Source organism: Pezoporus occidentalis, unplaced genomic scaffold, assembly GCF_034315485.1.
Source record: "Pezoporus occidentalis ecotype Australia unplaced genomic scaffold, CSIRO_AGI_Poc_V1 ctg20, whole genome shotgun sequence".
NCBI classification, from domain to species: Eukaryota; Metazoa; Chordata; class Aves; order Psittaciformes; family Psittacidae; genus Pezoporus; species Pezoporus occidentalis.
The window spans coordinates 7,660,282-7,684,541 of NW_026913856.1; the positions used below are offsets into that span (position 1 = coordinate 7,660,282).

At 51.4% G+C, this 24,260-nt stretch overlaps 1 protein-coding gene and 1 long non-coding RNA gene across 2 annotated transcripts; one reads left to right on the forward strand and one right to left on the reverse strand.

Annotated features, from left to right (window-relative positions):
• Nucleotides 1-1,132: 1,132 nt before the first annotated feature.
• Nucleotides 1,133-5,666, reverse strand: FOXF1 (forkhead box F1). Its single transcript, XM_062618354.1, has 2 exons — nucleotides 4,044-5,666; nucleotides 1,133-2,545 (listed from the first exon to the last, which is right to left on the reverse strand). The coding sequence occupies exons 1-2, from the start codon at nucleotides 5,101-5,103 to the stop codon at nucleotides 2,385-2,387; spliced, it is 1,221 nt and encodes a 406-aa protein (XP_062474338.1). The 5' UTR covers nucleotides 5,104-5,666; the 3' UTR covers nucleotides 1,133-2,384.
• Nucleotides 5,667-6,354: 688 nt separating this feature from the next.
• On the forward strand, nucleotides 6,355-23,893 carry LOC134163401 (uncharacterized). The gene is made up of 3 exons (XR_009964725.1): nucleotides 6,355-6,517; nucleotides 20,702-20,874; nucleotides 23,172-23,893. It is a non-coding gene; the product is annotated as an uncharacterized LOC134163401 (long non-coding RNA).
• Nucleotides 23,894-24,260: the final 367 nt, after the last annotated feature.

Genomic DNA, 24,260 nt, shown 5'->3' on the forward strand with positions numbered 1-24,260 from the left:
CAACAGGGATGGGCAGCAGTGCAGATGATGGAGGGATCAACCCATAAAGGCATAAAACCAGGAAAACCCCACTAAATACTGCAGGCTGATTGTTGCTGGCTTAAACAGATCTACTCTAAAAATAAAAATCCAACCAAACAACCCCAAAGTCGCGAAACCAACACCCCCCTTCCCCCATAAAAACCCCAAATAACAACAAAACCCCCACTCACTATGAAAGGCCTCCACCAGCTCTGATAGAGCCTTTCCCACCTGCCTTAATTAAAAGAATGGTTAGACTTCTTGTTACCGGCTAACTTTGCTTTTAATTAAGCTGATTACACACAGCTGGGCTAATTACCGCGCACTAACCTAATTTCCCCATATAAAGGCAGAAACACACAGCCAACTAATCAGATTAATTTGCGTGCATCTTTCTTTTTTCAATATGAGTGTATAATATTCATAGTGTGAGAGCTGAGACAGGCGTATCGGACCACGGATCAAAGCGAAATTCCTTGGGTAGGGGAGGAACCTAAATTAGACAGAATAAACCCAAATTCTGCAGAAAAAGACTTATTTTTCTGATGAGCCGGGCTCTGTGTCCCCACTGCCTTCTCTCCTCTTGCTGAGGATTTATCTCTGCTCGGCGCAGGTCCGTGATAGTGCAGAACTCAATCGGTTTGAATATTTTCTTATTATTATTACTATTATTATTGCTATTATTATTGCTATCACTCTCCTGCGGCCACTACCAGCGGAGGTTCCGCGGGGATGCGCGGTTCGGGCTACCCGAAAAATAACCGTGTCCCTCCCGGGATGGAGAAGGAAAGAGAAGGAGCCGCAGGCTCCATCCCCGCAGCGCCGCGCCTCGTCCCCGGATAAGAAGCAAAGAGTAAGAGTCAAACCCCTCCTTTCGCTTTCTCCTTGGATGGTTGGGGGGGGGGGAAGAGAATTAAACTATAATAGAGAGAGAAAAGCTTAAATCGCCTCCGGTTTTCCTGTTTTTCTCATCCTCATTCTAAGTACTTCCAAGTTGGAAGCCGCCACCAAGTCCCCCCGTCCCCCCCAGATTCCCTTTCGAGGCCGCACCGAGGTGGGGAATCATAGCGCTTCGCGGAGCCCACGGACTCCTCAGATATAACTACGCGTGTTACACCGCATGCTCGTTTATTTGCTGCTCGTACAATCGTGAAGCTCATGTACAAGTAACATACATGTTTTATTTTGGTTCGATTTTTTTTTTTTTTCCTTTAGGGACAAAACGTACAGAAAAGGGCAGGGAGAAAAAAAATAACCCCATGAAGTTACAAATTTATACAGTGCAGAAAGAATTAAAATAGGTATCACCGACTTGTATGAAGTCATGGCAAAAAGACAAAATACGGAGGAAGGGGGTGAAGGGAGGGGAATAATCCTTCATTATATATATATTTCTATAAAAACATATGGAGAATTGCCTTTACACAGAGACCACGATCAGCTTAAAATTTATAAAGGTTAACTAGAAAAAAAATCTATATGGCAAATATTGCCAACAGAGATTCACCGATTTAATACTGATCAACTGAGACTACTCGTGTCTCGATTATTAGCAACAACAACAAAAATAATGTAGAATAAATAACAGAATGAGCATGGCTGTCTCTTTTCAAAGTGCCTTTTTCTCTCTGCATAGGGTCTGATCCTGCAGTTTTTATGCAGGCAAAAAAAGTAATATTAATAGCTAAGAAAAATAATCCCTCTGAGAGATTTTTGCCCGCTGCGTGTTTGCTGGATAAAGAAAAGGAAGATGGGGGCATTACTTTGAAGAATGGGCTCGAAATGAAGTGGGACCGAGCGGATCGAGCTGGGGGACCCCGGGCGCTCCTCCCGCGGTGCAGGGCGGAGGGGCCGCGGGATGCGCCGGTTTTGGGGTCGGGAACGTTTACAGCCCCCCCAACCCCAGGTCGAGCCGGCTCCGCTCCCGCCAGTTGCGCTGATGGCACTGCTCAATGCCAAGGATAAAATTGAATTAGTAATTGAACTATATTTTTTCCCCTTTTTCTTTTAAAAAGAAACATCAAACCCTCTTTTGTCGAATCCCTTAACGCAAACTCGCAGTCAGGGTTTTCGCGGGGAGGGTTCTTTGCTTTCTTCTTAACCCAACCCCAAACGAAGAAGCAGAAGAAGGCAGAGACCGTCAGTGATTGAGGACCCGCATTGAAGGGTCCGGCCAATGCTCAGCTGTGGGGCAAGTTTAGCCCCTATCCCCCAACCCACTCCCGAGGAGCCGGGATCTCTCTCCCGGGCACAGTCTTTTCGCAGAGACCCCCCTTATTTCCATCGAGGGTCCGCGAGGGGGGGGGGGGTCGAGGCTCGGGTCAGGCCTCGCCGCCCCCGGGAGGTGTTTTTTCCGCCCTGTATCACATAACGCACGGCTTGATGTCCTGGTATGTCACTTGTTGGTGGTAATAGGAGCCGCTGCCCGCTGAATGCATGGAGGAGGAGGCCATGGCGTTGAAAGAGAAGACGAATTCCTTTCTGTCGCACATGCTCGGAGACTGGGAGTGATACCGCGGGATGCCTGCGGAACGGAGAGGGAAGATCGTCAGCCATCGACATTATATTTAATGGGGAAGTTGAAGACGGGGAGAGTGGGAAAAAGCCGCCGTCTGGATTAAAAAAACTCCAATAAAACAACCAAAGCACAAAACAACCGCAAAACCCATCCCAACCTCTCCGCAGCCCCACGGTCTAGGGCGGAATTGGCTGTATTTCTGCGTTTTCACACAGATACACGAGTGCTCCAAGGGCTCCGCGGGTGCGGACAGGTGCGGTGGGGAAAACCTCCCGCCCGGCCTAAGGATGCTTCGAGCAGACGGAGTCTGGGTCGGCTCGGGTTTGGTTTGCCCCCCATTTTACGCTCTTGAAGGTACCGGCTGCTTTTCCCATGCCTTCCGCAGGGTGCGAGGCAGGGAAGCAGGGCCGGCGGGAGGGCCGGGGTGGAGAGGCCGAAGGCGAAGGGCTGGGAGGACCGGAGCTGTTCCTGCGCTTTCTGATGCCACTTAGGGACAGAAAACCCCCGCTAAACTCGGGGTGCTCCGGGGAGAAGCGGCCGCTCGGAGCCCTGCTGCCCACCGCGCCAGCGCCCATCGCCCGGGCGTTAAATCAGAGCGTTGCGGTTAGGGCAGCGGGCGGGCCCGGCGGCTCCTCGGGCTTGATTTTTGCTGTTTTTCCAGCAGATCCGGGTGCGATCACCGCCGAGGAGCGGCCCGGGGCTGTGCTCGGGCCAGGCCGCTCCGTCCGGCCCTGCTGATGCGCGTTTTTTCTCCTCTCCACTTCGTGGTTGTGCCCCGCTAACGCTCCCTTTCACACCCGTTTGTGCCTGGTTCTTCCCGCTTCCCCAGGCCCCGGGGTGATGTGCAAGGATCCCCAAACCTGCCCCTCCACCGGCCACAGCTCCCAGGGCTGCCCCGTACACTGAGATTCCACCCCCGAGATGAATTTGGGCCGCAAGACAAAGCCCATCTCCGGCCTCATCCCTCCTGAGGCCTCCTCCCGGCCTAACCACCATCTCCCCCCTTCCAATAGCCGGGGCAAATCCCCTCCAACAGCTCCACATAGGAGCTGGTGGCGATGCTGGACCGGGGATGCGGGGCACGGAGGCCCCCCGATTTCCGCATGGGCGGAGGGAAGCGATGGGCCTGGGAAACACAGCCCCGAAAGGAGCGGATGGAGGGGCTGGGAAGGTGCGGATGGCCGGCACCCTAGTGGGGAAATGCTCCCCGTTGTTCTCCCTCCGGAGCTCCCCATGTCCCCATAGGAGGGGAAAGAACCTTAACCCCGCAGCCCCACGGCTGGGTGAGCCCGGAGGCCTCGACAGCAGAGCAGCTTCCAGGGGTAGCACAGCCCCGGCCCGGCTGGTCGCAGCCGAGCAGTAGCTGGGAAAACCCGACGGCTGCCCTGGTGCGGTCGGAAGGGAAGTGAGGAGTGGATCCAGGAGGACCCACGCATGGCCATGAGCCCCCCTCCGACCCCCGCGGCGGTGGCCTCGGTAAGTCCCACGCGTGTCTGCGCCTTACCTTGGAGCTCGGCGGTGTTGTGGCTGTTCTGGTGCAGGTAGGACTGGTCAAGGGAGTGCGTGGAAAGGCTGGAGGACAGCGGGTTGGCCGTGGGGTTGCAGGGCGACAGGGGCTGCTGCTTGATGTAAGACGCGCCGGTGTTCAAGGCCGCCGAGGCGGAGGGTGCCCACGCTGAGGCCGAGCTGGAGTAAACCGAGTGAGGCTCCATCACGCCGCCGCCGGCGAGCAGCGGGGAGGCGGGCACGGAGCTCTCGTGGTGCGGGTATTCCCCAGCCGAGGAGCCGGTGCAGCCGCCCATGTAGGAGTGCCCGCCGTTGGCGGGCAGGTGGGGCACGGAGTGTCCCGCGAGGCCCATCCCCTCCACGTTGCTGGACAAGTGCCCGTTCATCATCCCCAGACCCCCTTCAAGGGAGAGGCTGTTGGGGGGGCAGGAGAGCCCGCCGGCCGAGCCCTGGAAGCCGTAGCTCTCGGGGAGGTGGTTGAAGCTGAGCCCGTTCATCATGCTGTACATGGGCTTCAGCGCTTGGCATTTCCTCCTGAACCCGCGGGGTCGGCGGCGAAACGAGCCCTCCTCGAACATGAACTCGCTGGCCGGGTCGATGGTCCAGTAATGGCCCTTGCCCGGGCGTCCCAGTCCCTTGGGCAACTTGATGAAGCACTCGTTGAGAGAGAGGTTGTGGCGCACAGAGTTTTTCCAGCCCTGGTAGGAGCCGCGGAAGAAAGGGAAGCGGCTCTGCAAGAACTGGTAGATCTCGCTGAGGGTCAGGCGTTTCGAGGGTGAGCTTTGGATGGCCATGACGATGAGAGCGATGTAGGAGTAAGGAGGCTTCTCCGGCCGCCGGATCCCCGCGTTGGTCTTCTTCGCTTTGGGACCGCCGCTGCCCGGGGCTCCACCGCTACCCGGGGCGCTGCCGGTCGCCCCTCCGGGCGCCGCGGAAGCGGTGTCCATGGCCGAGCTCTGCGGCTGCTTCTCGGCCACGGAGGACATGGGGCCGTAGCTGCTCTGCACCGGAGGAGGAGGGGGCTGAGAGGACAGAGCCTGCTGCGCTTCTGCAGTCATCTACGGCCGGGTCCTCGGCGGCCAGCCCCGGCCCTCCTCCGCCAACACCCCCCCGCGCTCCCCCAAAAGGCCACGCTGCTGGGGGCTCGCCTCCACTCACCCCGCCTCCGGCCTCCTCCCGGCCCCCCGGCGGGGCTTCTTTCCACCGGGAGACTTCACCGCTCCGTGGATAAACAAATGGAAGCAACGATCCCCCCCCCCCCGCAAGTCCCCCTTTCCCTCCTCCTCCCACTTTATCCCTAAATCCGAGCCCGGCTGCAGAAGGCGAGCGAGAGGCGGAGGGTCGGGAGGCGGGGGGGGGGGGCGGGCAGGGAAGCGGGATGGGGGGGGCGGGTGGAAGCGAGTTGTGCTCGGCTGCTGCGAGAAAGAAGCCGGCGGCCTCCGCCTTGTCCCTCGGCGGGCCGGGCTCCCGGGGCCGCCGTCCCCGTCCCCCCCCCTCCCCGTGCGCCGGCTCTAACTGGGCTGGCGCTGCCGGTGCTGCGGGGAGCTGCTTCCCATCGCGGTGGCTGTCGAGTCTGCCCCCGGCCCCGCTGCTCGCCTTTTACTTTATCTCTAGCGGCGTCGTCTGCCGCTCCTTGACAGACGTAAGAGCGGGGGGCGATCCCCGCCCCGGCCCGGCCCCCTCCGCGCCCGCTCCCAGCTGGTGGGCAGCTTTTAAAGGGCCCTTTCCACGCCACCCCTAGCGACACAAGGGCTGCGCGACACATCCCAGCCCGGTCCCGTGTGTATGTGTGTGTTTTGGAGGGGGGACTTGTCAACCGTGGCCGTGCCGCTGCGTGGGGCTCCCCCATTTCCCCCCATTTTCCCCGGCCACCCCTGCTAAAAGTCACTGGAGGGAGGTGGGAAGGGCCGTGGAAGGGGCCGGGGCGCGGCAGTGCGGGCCTGCGGGCGACGCGGAACTTCCGCGGGCGGCGCAAGGCAGCGGAGGTGCTGCCCGGCCGCGGGCTCCGCGCTGCGCGGAGTTTCACCCACTTGAAACCCCCTCTTCTTGCGCTCTTTTAAGCTCGGCGGGCCAGGGCAGGATGTTTATACTGCGCAATGTAAACACGGGCTCGGGGGTGCTTTAATAAAAAGAAATCGGCGAAAACTCCTGCTGCCTCTTGAAATGCCCTTTTCTGTCTTTGCCGCCGGGCCGGGGATTAGGAGCGGGCTTCGGACCCCTTGCCTGCTCCGAGGCTGCCTTAGGATGAGGCTGGGATGGGCTGGTTTTGAGGGAGAGTTACACAAATCTGTGCTGAAGTGTAGCAGGAGCCTGATGCTCAGCTCCGGCGGATGCCACGGGCACAAACGCGGGGTGGGGGGAAAGATAATAGGAAGGCAGGGGGGCGAGACCCCCTTATCCTCCCCAACCCCTTCAGAAATACCCCAATGCGCCCTTTTGAGCATCGTCCCATCAGGAGAGGTATCACCTAAGGTAAGTCGCTTAAAACCTTTGTCACCTTCTTTTGCGGATCGCGGGTGGAAATCTGTGCTCTGGGAGGGGGGGGGTGGGGGGTGTGAGGGTGGGTGGCAGGAGCCTGGGCTGCTGGCTGGGAGCGGAGCAGATGCTCTGGCTGCTGCAGCGTGTGCTCCCTTTCAAGACTGGGGAAAGGAAAAGAGAAAGGAACGGGGGTAAAAAAGGAGGAAGAGGAGCCTTGCATACATACACCATACACCCCCTTTGCCCTTTGCAGGCCGCAGCGCTGCGGGTCTGTCCCCCTGCATCATCCCGTGCAGAGAGAAAGGAGGGGGAACCTTCCAAAACCTCCCCCCCCCCGTCTTCCAAATTCCCTTTCAAAGTTTTGCGATGATCATTTAATGCTTTTTGAAAGAACGATAGATACCGATCGGGTTGAGAAACTCCCTCCGCGTTATTCGCGGGCAGTTGTGAGCAGCCTCCGGGGCGCCTGTCACATCTGTGACACCACCGAGAGGGATTTCACATCAGGAGCTTCCCCCCCTCCTCTCCCTTCTCCTTCCCCTTTCCATCGTATGCCCCCTCCACGCAAAATAAACCTTCTGCAGAAAGCACCGGCCCTCACGTTCCTGGCGCAATCGGGGGTACGGGATGATGGGACATAGGGGACAAGCAGGGGATAGTCGCTGCAAACAGACGCAGGCCGTGGACAGGTACATAGTGACGGGATGCAGGCAGTAATTTCTGGAGCTTCTTAAGGAGGAGGAGGGTGCCCAGGAAAAATCGTTTTTTCGGGAAGCGATCACCTTCCCCGTGTGTTACAGCCCCGGGGCGGCTGGTCCAGAATAAACCCCCGCTTCTCGCTGTGTTTCTTTGTATTTTAAAGGGGGGAGCGCATCGCTGACCCTGATCTTTGGTCTGCACCGAATGCCCCTCCCCGGGCTGCCAAAAGGGTGTTTTTCTTTGCTTTGCATCCCTCTGTGACTGAATCTCCCCAGCGTGTCTCCAAAACACCCGGAGATGGAGCTCGAAACGCAATACAAAGAGTTCGTGTAAAACCCACGTTCAAAACCGTCCCACCAGCACCGTTTCCACCAGGAAATAAAATAGCTCCGAGCAAAAAAAAATCCCAAAATAACCCAAAATAAACCAGCAAAAACACCCTGAGGAAATCAAACGGTTCCCTTTCAAAGCAAGTAAGTCTTTGCGGGAATGCCCTCTCCGTCCCTCACACTACCTTTTCCGAGTGTGAAGATTTGGTTTACGATGTATTACAGCCAGCGAACGTGAAAAATGCAAATATAATGCTCCGGGTTCGATAGGCCTAGCAGTGGGAATAGCAAAAACCTTGGAGGGTTTTAAACAGAGCCCGTGAATTGGGGAAAAGGAGAATTTTAAGGCGGAAAAGCCGGGCCAGGCGGTGTCCTATGGTGGCTGTGAGTGTGACCTGCCTGTTTGCTGGTGCTTTTTGTGCTTGAACCGATGGGGAGATGCTGGGAAGGTGGTGAGAGAAGAAGAAAACTAAAAGATGATCTAGAGCAATTAGCCCTGCAAATCCCAGCACGGTTTGGAGCCCGTTTTGCCGGCCCGATCCCGCTTATTCCCCGCGCCCACCCCCAGCCCCTCTGCGCTTCCTAACCGGCTCCTTCCCAAACCCTCTCCCCTTCTCTCCCTCCCTCCCTCCCCGAAACCCGGCAGTGTTTTGTGTAAAAATAGACAAATCCGAGCTTTCTTCCTTTTCCTGCGCCGAAGGTATTTTCACTAGCTAATTGCTTAAGTGAAGTCAACTTTGCAAAGCAGGCCGGGTGTAACCCGAGTATGGAAATGTATATAGGTGGTATTGTTATAGGCGGGCTGGGTGCTGCTCCGAGAGGGGCCGGGGTGTTCCTGCAAGCCCAGACCACCCAGGGCGAGGGGAGTGACCGCCTTATGTCCCCCTCCCCGCTGCCCCTGCTTTGCATTAACACCACCCGCAGGACCCCCCCTCCCCTTCTTCCCCAGCACCGGCTCTTTTCCCTCGATGGGTTTTGCGTTTTAGGAGGTATTTTTTTAGCTTTGTATGTATATATATATATATTTTTTTTTCCCTTTCCTTCAGTCGCGGCCATCTCCGTGGCCTCTGGCCCCAGATCCGCAGCAAATCGATTCCTAAATATTTAAGGTGGAGGGGGTGCTTTCAAACAAGGGGCTTAAGGCTGGGAGAGAGGAGATGTGAACGGACCGAGGTGGTATTGGGGGTTATTTAGCCCATTTTTTGGGGGGTCCACTACACTGAAAAGGCTTGACCCAGGCGTGTGTGTGTGCCTGATGGCGGACGGGCCCTTTCCCGATGGCACCCGCGGCTCCGGGACCGAGAGGGACCTGATGGAGGTTTTGGGGGAAAAGAAGCCGAAAGCAGGAGCGGGTGCGAAGTGAAGCGCCCGAAGCGCTGGGGCGGCTGCGGGGAGGTGCGGGCTGGCTGTCAGCAGCCGTGCCTCGGGCACAAGTTCAGCCTTTGGTCAGAAACAGAAAAAAAAGGGAAAATCTTACACTCTCCCCCCCCCCCCCCGCCTTTTGTCTCCCTCCCCCCCCCCGCCCCCCCGCCCGTCCAAAGACTCTCCCCACCCCCATCCCACATTTTCCATGACGTCCTTCGATGAAATATTGCAGCACAGGAATTTACAGCCCTCTTCAACACAGGATTTTTTAGGAATTTTCTGGCAGGACCCGGTCCCTGTGATACAAATCGGTTCCAGCGATAATAAGCCCCGAGTGCTACCACTTAGACACGATCGCTTCCCACAGAGATCTTCTAAATATCTCCGGGTATTTATATCCCTGCTCAGGGACGGATAGCTAGAATATTTTCCCCGGGGGGATGCTTTTTACTGGCTGGGATTATGAGTTGAGGACCTGGGTACCGAGGGAAACAGCGGTGCTGAATAGGGGCAGAGCTGGGAGCCTGCGAGTGATGCTCCCGACCACCTCTCCGCGAAGGAGCTCGCCCTTAAAGGCAGCCCGATTTGTTAATTCAGGTGTAAATCCAGTTGTAAATCCAGGCTGGTATTGCTGAGCCACCCATGCTTTCTCGGGCAAGTTTTCTTTCCTCTAGTGATGGGGCCCGGTGCTGGGAATGCCCTCACATTCTAAGCAGGACCCTCGAGAAGGGTTGCCCCCCTTTCCCAGCGCTTGGGCAGAGCACTGTGGCATGCAAACAGAATGAGTAGCCATTTCCAGCTTTTCTAGCCCCAAACTCCCCCGGGTTAGAGGTAAAACGGGGACAGCGGTGCCAGAGAAACATTTCTGTGCACTGAGTTTCGTGAAGCCAAAATCAGACGCCCTCCCCGACGTCTCCCAGAACGAAAAGCTCGGCTGGGCCGAGCAGGGCGAAGGTGGGCGAGGGGTTTCCCCGGGGCTCAGCCCTATTTCCAGGCTTAGTAACCTTTTTTCGTTGTTTTCTTCCCAGCTCTAAACCAAAACCCCGTCGAAATCGCACTGATGCTCTTTTAGTGCATGCAGGGAGGGACTTTTAGCACCAGGCAGGCGAGGGTAGCTGGCTCCCCGTTTCGGGGTATCACCTAAAATCCGTCTGCACGGAGAGGTGAGGAAAGACAAAACGGAATTGCCCACACCAAGGATTAAGGGGTTATTTTTTAACACGGGTACTGAAAGCCGAGGGGACGGCACATTGCGGGACTAAGTATTAACCAAGCTGGAGACTTCGTCTACTCCCAAATATTGCGGAGAGATGCATAAAACAAACGGATGGGTTTGGGGCATGATCCGGCCTCCCAGTGCTGTCCCTCGGTGCACAGTCCCCGGGACAACAGACCCTGGAAGGGACCGCCAGCCCCGGTGCCCTGGGCTGGGGATGCTGGCAGTAGGCTTCCCAAGAGGGGGAACTGTGGGGACCCACACGGTTTCCGCAGCCTTGCAGAGCCCCGGATAGGTGCCTGGTACTTCGGGAGCGAGTGGGCTCCGAGGAAGGAGAAACGACGTTCCCGGGACCACCGAGGCAGGAGCATCACTTCAAGGAAAGAGGGAGTGCCAGCACCCGGGTGTTCCCCAGGGCAAGTGCCCCCGGGGTCCCAGCATCGGTGTCCCCAGCAGCCACCACCGCTTGTCACCTGCAGAAAGGGGAGAAGAGATGGCAGAGCCATCCACGCAGAATGCGGTGGTCCCCCGTGGGGCGGGATGCAGCGAAGGATGCTGAGGGCAAGGCTCCACTGGGAGACCCTTGACAACGACCGGCCGGGAGGCACCGACATGCTCGGGTGCCTATACCTGACAGGGGGAGGACAGCTCTTCGGCTTACGGGAAGGTTCCAGCTGCAGCAGAGGGGATTTGTCCCTCTGGTCTCTGCCCAGGGGGCTCCCATGCCCTGGGACCGGCCAGGTCTGCACCGCTCGCAAAAGCTGGTTTTGCTGGATGGAGCCCCGCAGCATCGCTCTTGGGGTGGGTGAACTGCCCGTGGGCCTTTCCTCCAGGTCCTTTGCTGCGGGGAGTGTGGCTGCAGAAGGGCCTTGCAGTCCCCGGGCAAAGGGACAGCTCACGGCAGTCCCCCAAGGGAGAACTACCCTTCCCGGACAGAGGTCAGCCACCGCCTGGTCCCCAGAGATACCTCCTGCGTGTTTTGGGTTGCTATAATCTCGCATCTGAGCTCCATTCTCCCCTTCCCAAACACAAAGGCGGGTCGGGGCTTACGTTCACAAAAGATACCCGCAGTTCCCCTCTCCCTGCTCCCCCATTTGCAGAGACCTGGGAGTGGTTTTCCTTGGAAACTCTCCCAGCAAATGCTGATTTCCATCGTTGTTGTTGTTAATATTATTACTATTACAACTACTATTGCTATTACTATTAGCTACTTTTCTTACTATCAAACGAGTGAACTCCCGACTAAAGAAACACCGCTTTATCGGCGACCCCTGGCCACTCTGTAGTGGCCCAACGGGCTCTGGAGCAACGCTGCGGGTTGCTGCATATTCATGACACCCTTTGCTTTGCAGTTACTAGCGCAGAGAATGAAAAGGCACCAAAAATTGGTTGATCATCTTTCCCACATCCTTAGAAAAACAGAGGAGCGCCTCGTAAAACGATCCCTTCTGTGCAAGCTGTCCCTAGTTAAATATCCTAAGCGGGGTTTAGTTTTGGAGATTTAAAACTGTTCGTCCGGAAATCGGGTTCTCGGTTGGCATCCCCAGGAAAGATGCTCAGTGGATGCCTGAAATACCCGACGCAAGGTGGGAAAGCTTTATAGATCCCTGTGGTTTATGCCCCAAAGTTGACCGATTTCTGCATTTGGGGTTTATATGTGATAATCAGGCTGATAACGGGAACGGGTACATACATCTTCCCATTGCGCATCTGGGATTCTGGGGAAGGAGATGTGCGTGTGTGAAAGACGGAGGGGAAAGGAGAAGAGATTGGTAAAAGAACCCCCCTAACCCTAAAACAAAATCAAACCCCCCAAAATCAAAACTTAGCGAAAAAAATAATAACCTCCCCGCAGTCAGACCACCAAAAAAACCCTTCACCAAAGCTGCACAGAACTCAGTAATAATTGCAGTAACGAACCCAGAAATGGTTTTGCTTTTCCCGTTTTCAGAACCGCTTGCTGAATTACAAAATGCCCCAGCGCGTTTCGCGCAGCACCCTCAGCTCCGTGCCAGTAACCTCGCTTCAATTCTACTAATTAAAATAGACTATTTTTCATCTATTCCCTTTGTAATCGCTGAATGAGGGACTTTTGTGCCCTTCCCCAAGGCATTGGGAGAAATCCCTTTCTTTCTCCAGCAGATTTTGCGGGCTACCTGTGCGGAAAGATGCTGCCCGGGGTTTATGTTGCAGCATCATCATTTTTCTTACAGGATTACCCGTTTCGCCTTTAGAAACGATCGAATTTGATTGACTCTCTCAAAGCATCGCGGGGCCGAGGACTTTCCCCCCTCAGCGGTGTCCTGCACCCAAGAGTAACCCCGGCGGGGACGGGACTGAGGCAACCCCGGTCCTTCGTGTCCTCCCAAAGGGTGCAACTAGGAGAGCCACGGGCTGTACCGTCTGGGCACGGTGCTGAGCCCTTACACCCTATCGAAATCTGCCTTGGGGAGGGAACGGGTCCTACCCACTGCGGGGCTCCGACCCTCCTCACTGAGGTTAAACGGCAGCGGTTGAGCCAAATATCGGCGTGTTGGAAAATCTTGAGCTGACAGAGCAGGAAAGGGAATTTTCCTTCCATCGGGAAGAGGGTTTGGCGCAGAGCTGAGCGGAGTCCTGGGTCTGGTTTGCCCCGCAGCCCCAGGAGGGGAAAACAGAAGTGCCTCCAAATATTGAACTAGAGAAATGTGTATGGAGAGAGCCTGATCTGGAGAGTAGAGGAGGGAGAATAGGAGCGTGCAGAAGAAGAAAGATGGAACGACGTGCAGAAATACGTACAGAAAGACAGAAAAAAAAAAAAGACAATAGAGAGAAAGAGAAGAACGAGAGAAAAGAGTGTAAAGAAAGAGAGGAAGAACGAGAAAAAGAGAGAGAAGGGAAGAAATGGAGAAAGAGAAAGAAAAGGAAAGAAAGAAAAGAAAAAGATATAAAGAACGAGAACTAGAAAGAAAGAGATTATGAAAAAGTGAGACAAAGAGAAAGGAGAGGGTGAAAGATAAAAAATGAAAATAAAGTGAGAACAGGATAAAATGCGCAAGAAAGAAACGGAGAAACAGGGAAACGGAGAGGCAAAATAGAGGGAAAGAAAAAAAAGAAATAAATAAAAAGAAGGAGAAAAGTAGAAAAAATAGAAAAAGGAAAAGGTGGAAAGGAAGAAAGAAAGAAACAGAAGAGTGAGAGGCAGAATAATACAAAGAAAGGAAATGAGAAAAAAGGAACAGAGGAAAAAAGGGAGAGTGGAAGAGAAAAAGAGAGATGGAAAGAGAAACAGGAAGAAAAAGAAAGAAATTGGAAGAAAAGAAGGAAAAAGAGGGAGAAAGGAAGAAAAAGGAAAAAAAGAAAAAGGAGAATAAGACAAAGATCAAACAGGTAAAGAATAGAAAATGAAAAAAAAATGAAAACAGAAAAGTGTAGAATGGAGGGAGAAAAAGCATACAAAAAAAAAAAAGAAAAGAAAAACAACCAAAAAACCCCACAAAAACAGCCCCCCAAAAAATCACCAAACCCAAACATTAAAAAAAAAAAGAAGCAAACAAGTAAGTACGAAAAGGGAAAAATAAATTTCCCGCAAACCCAGTGCTAAGACGCAGATGATCTGATTTCCCTGTCAGGCCGGGATGAGCCGGGGGGGACACTGAGCCCCAGCCCGTACCCATGGCCGGTTCCTGCGTACCCCCGAACAGGAGGGACCCCCGGGCTGGGCAGCGGGGAGCGGGTGCTGCTCTCCCGCTTCCTTCACCCCTATCTTTCCTAGGGGTGGAAAACTTGGGGTGGGGGGTGGACGGGACACAGCCTCTGCACCCCCAGGGCAGCGACAGGAGTGAGAGCCGAGATTTAACCCCGATTTCAGCGTGGGTTTCCCACGCCGCTCCTGCCCCGCTCCGCTATAGTTAAACGCGGCTTCAAACCCGCGCTCGAAGCAGCGCGACCGGCTCCGCATTGACTTCAACCGGCTTGGTAGGTGGCCGTGTATATTTTTGTTGAAGTAGTGTTTATGTTAATGAAAAAGGCTGAGATTACAAACAGACCACTGAATGCCCGGGATGTTGCTGCCGGATTGGTCTAAGCTGTGTACTTTAAGCCTAATCAATTTTGGGGAGAAAATATGATTCAAAAGAAGAAGAAAAAATACCATTACTTTTAGCAGAAAGACATTTAGGATCTTTAGGGAGCCCCGTGCTGCCTCTGCCCTCCGGTTTGGGGCTGTATTTCAGCGTAGCGGGCAGGGATGGAGGAAGGTTGCAGTGCGAAGCGTCTCTAAGAATGATTCATAAAAAACAACGAAAACGAGCTCTGGGCTCCTGGTGGAGGGCAGGGGAAGGGGGGTGCTCTGCGAACCCCCTTTGAGTCCCTCCTACCCGCAGAGGGGCTCCCGGTGGCAAAGGGGACCGTGTCCCCCAAAGCCTTGGCTGCGCAGGGGAACCGAAGGAGCGGGGCAAATGGGTCATGCTCAGGGTCTGTGCTTGCGGCCGGAGCTCTGCAGAACCTGAAATTTGCTTCAAAGCCCAGTAATTCACCAATTTATGGTGCTTAATATACACACATGAACATATACTTCCAGTTAGAGCAGGTATAAATTAATTTACATAAAAATTAATTCTTTTTTTTAATTTTTCTTTTTTTTTTTTCTTTGTGGGAGCAGCAATCATCAGCCTGTCACTTTGATTTCAGAGTCTGATTTTGGGGTCAATCTCCTGGTTTGCTTAACAAAAGAAATCCACTTTTTCCTTAATTATTCCCGTCCCCCATTGTTTCTATCCCTGTCTGCATTTGCAAGCCTGAAGCATTGATAGCAAAAAAAATCGTGTTTTTATGGATTTTACAGACTTTTTTCCCCCTCGCTCCATAGTTTCCCAGCATGGAGGGATCCACTTTGGGTCTCAGCGAGTGGGTTCCTCCTTGCCAGGAGCTCTGCGAGCAAACAAGCGCTCAGCATTTGGCATCTCGCTCCTTTTCAACACTTTCCTTTTGTGGGCAAAAGCTCTCATCGGAGGGAGCCTCTCCGGCAGAGCCAGGCAGACCTGGAGGATTGGTGCATTCTGATGGTTTACTACTGTTACGATTCCTCATTGACTAAAGCACAAAGAAAACCGGAGCATCAACAAGTCACCATTGGAAGGGGATGCTGACAAAATCTAAGCCAAACGTTAGCAGGGAAGGGATTCAGGAAAACAAAGGTAAAAAAGGGAAAATTGAGAAAACCGTAGCCAAAGTTTTCCCTGTGTGACGGCTGTGCTGCACTAGAGCTGCAGCAGGGATTTCCCCCCCTTGGTTGGGAGGCAGAAGAATGCTCTGAAAACAACTTTTTCTCCCTTAAAATATCTTTAGGGGGTCAAAACATACTCCTGGAGAAAGGGGAGATTCCCAGTGTGGGGCTTAGCGCAACCATAGAGGAATTTCTTTGTTCTCTCCTCACACCTGGGATTAGCCTTTGTTACATGATGCTTTATTTTTCTCTTATTTGTTTTTTCCTTAATTTTTCGGGGGTTAGAGGAAGAGAAACCCTGTTTTTTTTTTTTTTTTGCAGTGACATTAAGTGATTCTGTAGGAGGCATTGTCAGGGAAAAAAAAAAACAAAACTCAATAGAAGCAGACAGTTTTAGAGAGAACATCACCAAAATAATTCCTTGCTGTTAGGGCCAGGTAGGCCCTGTGGAAGTGCTGAGGCTGGGAGGTCCCAGGGTCCCCCAAACACCCATCCCCTTGTTGATACCTGCCCTGTAGTGGAGAGAGGTCTAGTGCCGGTCACTATGGACAGCCCCTATGCGGGGACCGGCTAAAGGACAGGCACAACGGGCTGTCCCCTGCCCTGACACACACACACGTGTGTGCACACACATGTACCCGTACTCATAGCTCCCTCCCTCCTGTAACCCCGCATCTGACCGTGCTGCTCCCTAGAAGCACTAATGATGCTGCAGACCAGCTATGCGGTGTGAGGCAAAAGCAGATGAAAGTGATGTCACATTAATGTCAGCTCACAACTCGAGCCCACACAGCCTTGATTGCTCTTATTAATCTTGCCAATTTGTCTGTCAGCACTTGGCTAATCCCTAAATAGCCTCCCAACAGGTGCTTTATGCTTCCGCCACATCCCTGCTCCCCGGCACCCCCCAGGAGCCCTGCTCGCCCTCCCCGGTGACACTGGCTTTCTCCTGTCCATCTGGGACCGGCTCTTTTCCCCTGGGAGGGCTGGAAGGGAGCGAGGCGACTTTGCAGATGTTGTTTAGTCTGTCCAAAGAGGGGTCGGAGTTTTGGGCTTCCCAAAAGGAAGTGATGAGCGGGATGGGGGGAAGAGGAGACGCTGGGGGAACTGAGGGGTGGTAAAGAGGAATTACCTGGGGGTGAGCAAACTCTCTGTGTGAACTTAGCCTGCCATCAGAGTTAAAAAACATTTAGGCACCCTCTGCCTCAGTTACCATATAATAGCGAGCCATGTTGCTTTTATTTGTCATGGATTTGGTGGGTTTATTGAGAGGAGAGAGAAGATTAAAACAAAAGGTCTGAACTGAAGCTACAGTGGAACATCCACGTTACACCCTAAGAGGTTTCATCCTGCAGTTAAGCTGAGGGTTGATTATTTCCTTTACTATGTTACCAGAAAATTCACTGTCTTATTATAGTGTATATTTAGCCATAAAGCAACAGCCTGTATTGAGTAAAAGACTAAAATTATTGTGTTGCAAGGCTTCATCTTTCTAACGTTGTTACTTAGCACAGTAGTCTTAATCATGAAACACGGATTTTGTGTTTGAGACTGCCAAAACCAATTAACCACTAAACCCTATTAACTGCTAAAGCAGAGTCCAGGCTGCTTTCCTCTATCTGCATGAAGAGAAAAATAAGTGTTTTATTTCTGTTTGGCAACTCTGCTGTGTTAAACGGTCCATGCACACAGATTACAAGCCCTGTGCATTGCAGCGGTCTCCTGCAGCTCGCCTTGGAGATGCTCTGCTCTGGAGGGAAGAGCTGCCAAACCCAGCTTCAGTGCAGCAGGCTCCTATTTTACATCCAAAGTTGGCTCAGGCTGTTTCCAACCCTGTGCTCAGCACAGCAGGAAGGAAGAGCTTTCAGGAGCATCTTCAACCATTTCTCCTAGCGCCTGGTCCAAAGCGGCCAGAATCACCAAGGGAAGTATATCCACTAATTGAGTTCAGGGATGTTCATCATTAACCCTTAGGTGCTTCGGATCAGATCCTAAAAGCTCTCTAAAAACACCATTCATGACTGCAAGCTGTTTCACTCCATCCTGACCTGGATTTATTATCAGGAGACAGATAGATTTTCTTTATTTCCTTTCTCCCAAGCCATTTATTTCACCCAATAAGACCATCCATCACATTGCGCTGGAACCGACCTACAATCCAAGGATATTCTTAGAGACTCAGCATGTCAGGAAACGGCTAGCAGCCCCGTGTGATGCAAATATTTGGATGACCAAGAGGTAGGAAGGATTGTCCAAATGTTTACTGAAGGCTGTTGATAGCCTAAGGATTTATAACTGGTGTATAATGTCTGCCCCCACACAGCTCCTTTAGCAGGTGCATCCAGTTTCAACATGACACATGGTATGTGTGTGCTCTGGGAAAGGAGATTCAGAAGAAAGCCTTTTCCCAGCTCTGTGAAGCTGCTTACTGGTTTGGAGCCTATGGAGCAGCAAGACGGGAGCCCAGGATCTACTCCAGTAATTCATGCCCCTGATAGAAATTCAAACCATTGCTGACATTTAAAAACAAAACACAAGCATCAAGCATGTATAGTTGGAATTTCCTAAGTGAAACTAACTTTCTGAACTATTCAGGCCCATCAAAATATTCGTTGTCACACTCCCCCCCGTGCTGTGGTGGAGGAAATTCATGACATTGTTCTAGTTATTGTTCTTGGCATTTCATTTCCTAATTTCCACCGTCGGGATTTGATCTATTCTGCCTTGCATTAAGCCCTAATTGCTGCTACAGGCATATCAGAAGTGCTAACAGATCAGTCTTAACCATTTCTGGTGTCAGATAGCTATAGCTTTCCACTGCAGACCCCATTGCCAATGCTCCATACCTACTGCCAGGGAGCCACTTCTGCCCTTCCAACCAAATGAGTAGCATGCATCCAATATAGATCAGACTGACAGACTACTGCTGGAAATACAGTCAAAGGAAGAGTTAATACGTTGCTCAAAGCCAGCTCTGTTGCCTTGATAACCCACCCTGCAAACTACTGTCCTGGTGCCACTGCTTTAACAGGTATCTACGTGATTGAGAGACCTCAGAGGGCTCCAGCCCAACCATTTGCTCCAATCAAGTCCATCACCAGCCACAGACTGTGTCAGTCATGGCTTTGTTTAGCTGATCCTTGAAACCCTCCAAAGACAGAGTCTAACAACCATGAATATTGATAGTCCAGGTAGCAGAGAAGCTGCCGGTGCACTTGTGTCCATCCAACCAGGTTGTCAAGCTCTGTTATCAAAGCAACAGCCGTTTTGGCTGTAAGCATTCCTGCTACCATGTTATTGAGAAACAATATCCTACCAAATGGGAGAAAGCAGCAGGGCTGAGTCACGCAAGTCTGGTAATCACCTTCCCCTCCACTATTTTGCAAGTTTTGACTTTGCTGGGAACACAAACATATGCATTTAGCATGCTGCAGACAACCAGACAACGTGCTTTTCTTAGCAACGAATAGCAATCGTATCTGCTGCCGAAAAGCCTTTAATTCATTACAGCCCTGGACTAGTGGAGTTTCCCGACTGCTCAGATGGGGAATACAATGGCTCTATTGTTTTCCAAGGGAAGACTTCTTAGTTACATGCTGTTGCATAAACTGTATGTTTTCTATTTGTTACCTGTTTCATTTCAATGCCCTCCCTCAGATAGGGTTAAGGCCATTTGTCAGCCTGTGCTGAAGCAGCAAAAGAAACTGTCACAGGCTGTGTACCAGATTATTAGTACTACCCCTTTTGGTTTGTTTAAAAAAAAATAAGAAAAGAACTTGGTATTTCTTCTAGGGGGAAGAAATTGCGTAATAAAATATATGGGGAAAAAAATAGAAGAGTGTGCTCAAATTCCAAAGTCATCTGTTGTGCTTGATGAATGTTTTTTATACATTAAAAGAATTCAGTCCTGGGTTTCATGTCACATTCTCAGTGTGACCTTAGATGTGGAGTCATAACTCAGACTAATCTGGACTTCTCCCTCCTTGAATGTATTTCTCAACAATTACCCACCAGTGCTGGAAATGCATTTCCTGGGCAAGGATCTCGAGCCATTGGCTGGCTTCAGTGCAGCAAGATACAAGGAAGAACCAGTTGCATGTGGTAAAGTGGCTGGTTAGTTTCTTCAGCTTTTCAATGGGGCTGGTGGCATCTAGAATGTGTGATCCAGGGACCAGAACTGCAGGTGTAGAGAGATCATAGGCAAAGCATTAACTGTGGCACTGGTTTTAGCTCAAGAGTTCCTACAAATGCACGTGATGCTTATCTTGTGGCCATACTGTGCACAGTCAAAAGCTTTCTTGACAGTTATGCCACCCATGCTTATACCTCAGTATCTTCAGTTTTGATTAGCTATGAGCCTTTGGTATATATTTTCACTCCATGGGGATGTGTTATGGAGCTGGAAGAATCTTACTGCACGTGTCCCTCCATGAAGACCACCCTATCTGCATACCAGTGTGGCTGGCTCTCCGCTTTTCCCAGACCCATGGCTGGCTGAATCAGTGGGAATGTGAGGGATTAGGTGAAGAAAATGGCAGGATGGGCTGGTGGGGACATACACACCATCCTCACACCAAGAGGAGGTGAAGAAATTCTCCCTGCAGTCATCATTATGTTTCCATACTGCTGGGCCCCTGGGTTGGGAACTCATACCCTCATTGTGTGCCAGTTGTTTTGTGGATGGATTATGAATTTTCAAATACTGTAGATACTATAGTTTTGAGATTAAAATAAATGTCAAAAAAAGATGGGATAGAAAGCATTCCAACCTAGAACTGCAACCCTAAAACCTCCCTTTGCCTGTTGTTTGAACCTAGAAACAACCACATTGCACAAGGGCAATCGCAGGGGCAAACCTCTCCAGCAAAAGAGAGAACCTGCTGCTGATTCCTTGTGTGTCTGTTCTCTAGACTCTGTGACAGAGCAGTTTTAGGAGAGAAAGGCCACTGATAACCACTCTTTGAGAAGGTATTTGTGGATAGAGTCCACAATTCAGTTTTAGCATTCACAGCTTTCCTCCCTGCTGACCCAAAGCAGCTGCGCTTGGACTTGCTGGCTTTAGATTGATGTAGGCCCACCTTGGTAAGGGAAGATCAAGAGGTTTTTGAAGCCCTGATCCTCCCCCAAGCCCCAAAATTTAAGCATCTCACATGGATTCTTCTTACTTGGAAGCGTTGCTGCTCTTTGTCTCACCTGGTACTTCGCAGTGCGTTTGGTCTTGGAGGTTGTGAGCAATGGCTTGTGATCCAGATCACTGTGGTGCTTTTAGCTGCACAGAATTAGATGTTTCTCTAAAGCAAACCATTACTGGAAGATTGAAAGGTTTTTATTCCACAGGATTTTTTTCCTGCCTCACCTCCCAGGGAACATGCAGGACTCACTCAAACTCCACTTTCTTGGAGTAAATCACAGCCTTATCTCAACCAGAGACCCTGTGCAGGAATGTTCCAGCCCTTGGGCCGCCCACCCCTGATCCCAGGCATCAGCATCTGCTCCAGACCCAAGCTCTGACCCTTCAGAGACACATTTTTGCAAGGTCAGGAGGTTGGGTGGTAAAAGGGGAGTGGGGAATAGCTGAGAGACATTTGAGGCTGGCTCTGCAAAGAGATTTCAGGGGAGATGTTTACACTGACTGTTAAATGCAGACTTAAGCTTGCTCCCCTCTCCAGATTGGCCACCCATCTGTGCTGTTAACATGCAAACATGCATCAGGCACAGACACAGTCCCAGCTTCAAAGTCATCTGGATGAGGGTGGCCCTTAGTGTACCCTTGGTCCTTGGTCATGCAACTTGGTCCAGGTGGACCAAGGAAGTATCAGGTAAGGCAGACGGCCCTTCTAAGCATCATCTTATCCTCAGTTCCTTTGTAGGGTGATGAGGATGCTTCTAGCATAAGCTGCATCTGCGATACTGTGGTACAAGCAAAGGGAAGTATAAATAAGCAGAAAAGCCATAGAGGGGGTGATGACAGTCATAGCAGAAAGAGAGAAACAGCTCTGTCAGATGGTAGTAGATGGGTGTCAGCCTCAAATGGATGGAGATGCAGCTCTGTGCATTTGTTTCATCCATCATGGAACATTTCTTGTTGTGTCATGTGTTGGCGATCCACCACCTGCTGGCTTGTCAGCAGAAAGGATTACAGAAAATACCATTGCACTGGACAGCTGGATCCATTTTGTACACATTGATGAACAACCCCACCCCCTGCATGGAGACTTTGCCCTTTGGGATCAGGTTAAAAAATGATTTCATGTCAAGTTTCTCTGTGAAATTTCTGCTATATTTGTCTGAAAAACTCAAGTAACTGGCTTCATCCAAAAACTAGCTATGTAAGGGGTCACTGAATGTGGACTGATTGTCCGTCAAAGACTTTTTCTATGCTCATCAAACCACTTTCCCAGGACATGTTTTATTAAAGAGAAGGAAAGGGGGAAAAATGAATTTTCCAAGTAAAATTCTGATTGTTTTAAGTTGCTAAACTGAAATCAGGTAATTATATTTGCATGACCACTGGTGTATAAATTCTTCTTGAATGAAGGGGAAAACACAATTCCCTAAGGGCTGGCCTCAACAAAGACTCTGTTGCCCAGTGAAATAAGGATTCAGGGTCCAATACAGAGAGTTGCACGGTGATTTTTTCCCTAACTACTCATTAAAATAAGTTCCTCCAATTCCTACTGAACCTTTTAAGCAAGTGTCTCATTTTCAGAACCACTTTGCTAAACCTGAATTGAGGGAAGTCAGCGCTGCCCATCATCCAACGAGGCTATGCTTCTCTGTGATCCCATTCCCATCCTGCTGAAGACACTCGGGGCTGAGCTACCCATCGAAGTGTCCCTGAATTCAGTTCCCATTTCAGCCCTTGCTCTCCTCTGTGGCAGAGCATAGGAATCTCCTTCCTTTTCTCCCTCTTTCCCTCCCTTCCTCCCTCCCTTGCCATGCAGCTGCTCAGCTCTGCAAGGGAAAGGCTCCCAGATGTGCTTGGGAGGGAACAGTCAGAGCCCTGAATTCCACTCCATTCTGGGTGGACTCTTTGTATATTTTGTTTTAAGGAGAAAATATGTAGAGAGACCTTGGAGAAGGGCCGGGGACCCATCACATCCCTGTGAGCACACTAACCACAGGGCTAGGAGGTCCTGCAAGTCATTCACCTTTGGCTTGCCTTTGCCTGCAAGATGGACCGATGGCTGATGGGCAGGTCTTGGCATCATTGGTGGCTGAAGCCCATCTGCATCACACAACAGGTCCCTAAGCCCTTTCCTGGAGATGGCTCAAGGTGACCAGATCCTTTGAGAAAATGATGCTTTACTCCAAAGCCAGTAAGCACTGCAACGCCTAAACACCCACATTTGGTATTTTTGGCTTATAAATGATGTACCGTATCAGACCAATAAATATTCACACAGTTGTTAAGTCTTTTGCAGAGCTGGTTTTACTGCATTTTAAGTGCATTTAGCTACGGTACTTGGTAGCTACTTGATTATTGCGTGAGACAATACATTTATGAAGTGTTTGCCTTCATTTAATTAATCACTTCATTGATATGTAATACAAAAATGGTATGAAACTAATTGTTTCCATGGAAACAGGAACCCGACAAATGATTTCATATCACAGCTTGGCAAAAGAAAAAGAAGAAACTTCTGTAATTGTTCCCATTAACCAAGCACAAAGGATTTATGTGCAATCTCTACTACACTCTGCTTCACTTCTGTTGTGAATTAGGGGAGAAAAAGTCAGCACAGAACCACATAAAAAAGCACCAAAACAAGCTGTGCTTTATTGAGTATTTGTAGTTCTGCCACCAAAATAATTTTCCCTTCTGCTTTACAGGTTTCTGGCCAGCAACACCAATGACTGTCACAGCCAGCTGCTAATTCAGAGATGTCATGCACAAGGCCCTTAACCATGCATGAGCAGTGTGCGTGCAGGAGCAGGGAGAACATCCCCTACCATGCTGTGGGACTGAGCTATGGGTTGGAGACAGGACAATCCTCATCTCAGCGGTGAGTGCCTAGAAAGCGTAGGCAAAACCAACTTCTGGAGCAAGTAATTGTGGCAACCTTCCACAGCCCTAGGTAACTGAGATAGGCTGCCATGCAAATAAGCCTGTGTGGGCACAAAATAACCCAAACTTCACCTTAACTGAGGTTTTCCCCTATTGTCCTATAGGATGTATAGGGGTCATCATATGACTGGGTCATCTCAAGGGCTCTGTTGCTTTAGAAACACACCATTATCACTGTATTAGAACAACTCATATTTTCCAGTTCTCCCAGTTTCACACCAGACTGAGATTTCCTCATTGCGGGTATCTCAGTGAGGAGCAGGAGGTCCTACCAAGGTGCTTGATGGTCATGGACCATCACGTGCAAGATTAGCCTGCCTAGTTTTCATAAGACCCAGTGGCTTTACAATGCTATGGGGTGGCCTCCAAAACACCCTCCCACCATTCACCAATTTGCCTGGGAGGGGGGTCTGCCCCTAAACCCAGCCCCATCACACACAACAATACAAGGGAACCAGCAGCACAGACCCCATCCTGGCTACCAGGCCACTGGCCGTGCAACCCCACTAGCATCTCTAGAAGCACAGAGACATGGATTTGCTCCATCCTGGGAGCCACCACATAACAGTTTCTCCCTAGGCTAATTGCTGCTAATTGTGCCACTTTGCTATCTCACCAGCCTGAACAGGGCTGATAGGGTATCAGTGAGATAAAGAGCACTCAGCACAGGTAACTGGTAAATGTTGTCAGACCTGGGGTGGGGTGAGCTGCCTTTTGGAGGGGTTATCTCTCCCTTGGAGAGTCCAAAACATGGCTTTCCTACGGGAGACACTGCTGTCCTAAGGATCATTCCTACGAGAGACACCGCGGACCTAAGGATATGTGGAAGGTAGCTTCCACTGCCACGCTCCTCT

Coding starts and splice junctions, on each gene's coding strand:
- FOXF1 (XM_062618354.1), bottom strand. CDS start 5,103: ATGACTGCAGAAGCGCAGCAGGCTCTGTCCTCTCAGCCCCCTCCTCCT. Junction 2,546..4,043: donor CAACACCGCCGAGCTCCAAG/GTAAGGCGCAGA, acceptor TCCGTTCCGCAG/GCATCCCGCGGTATCACTCC.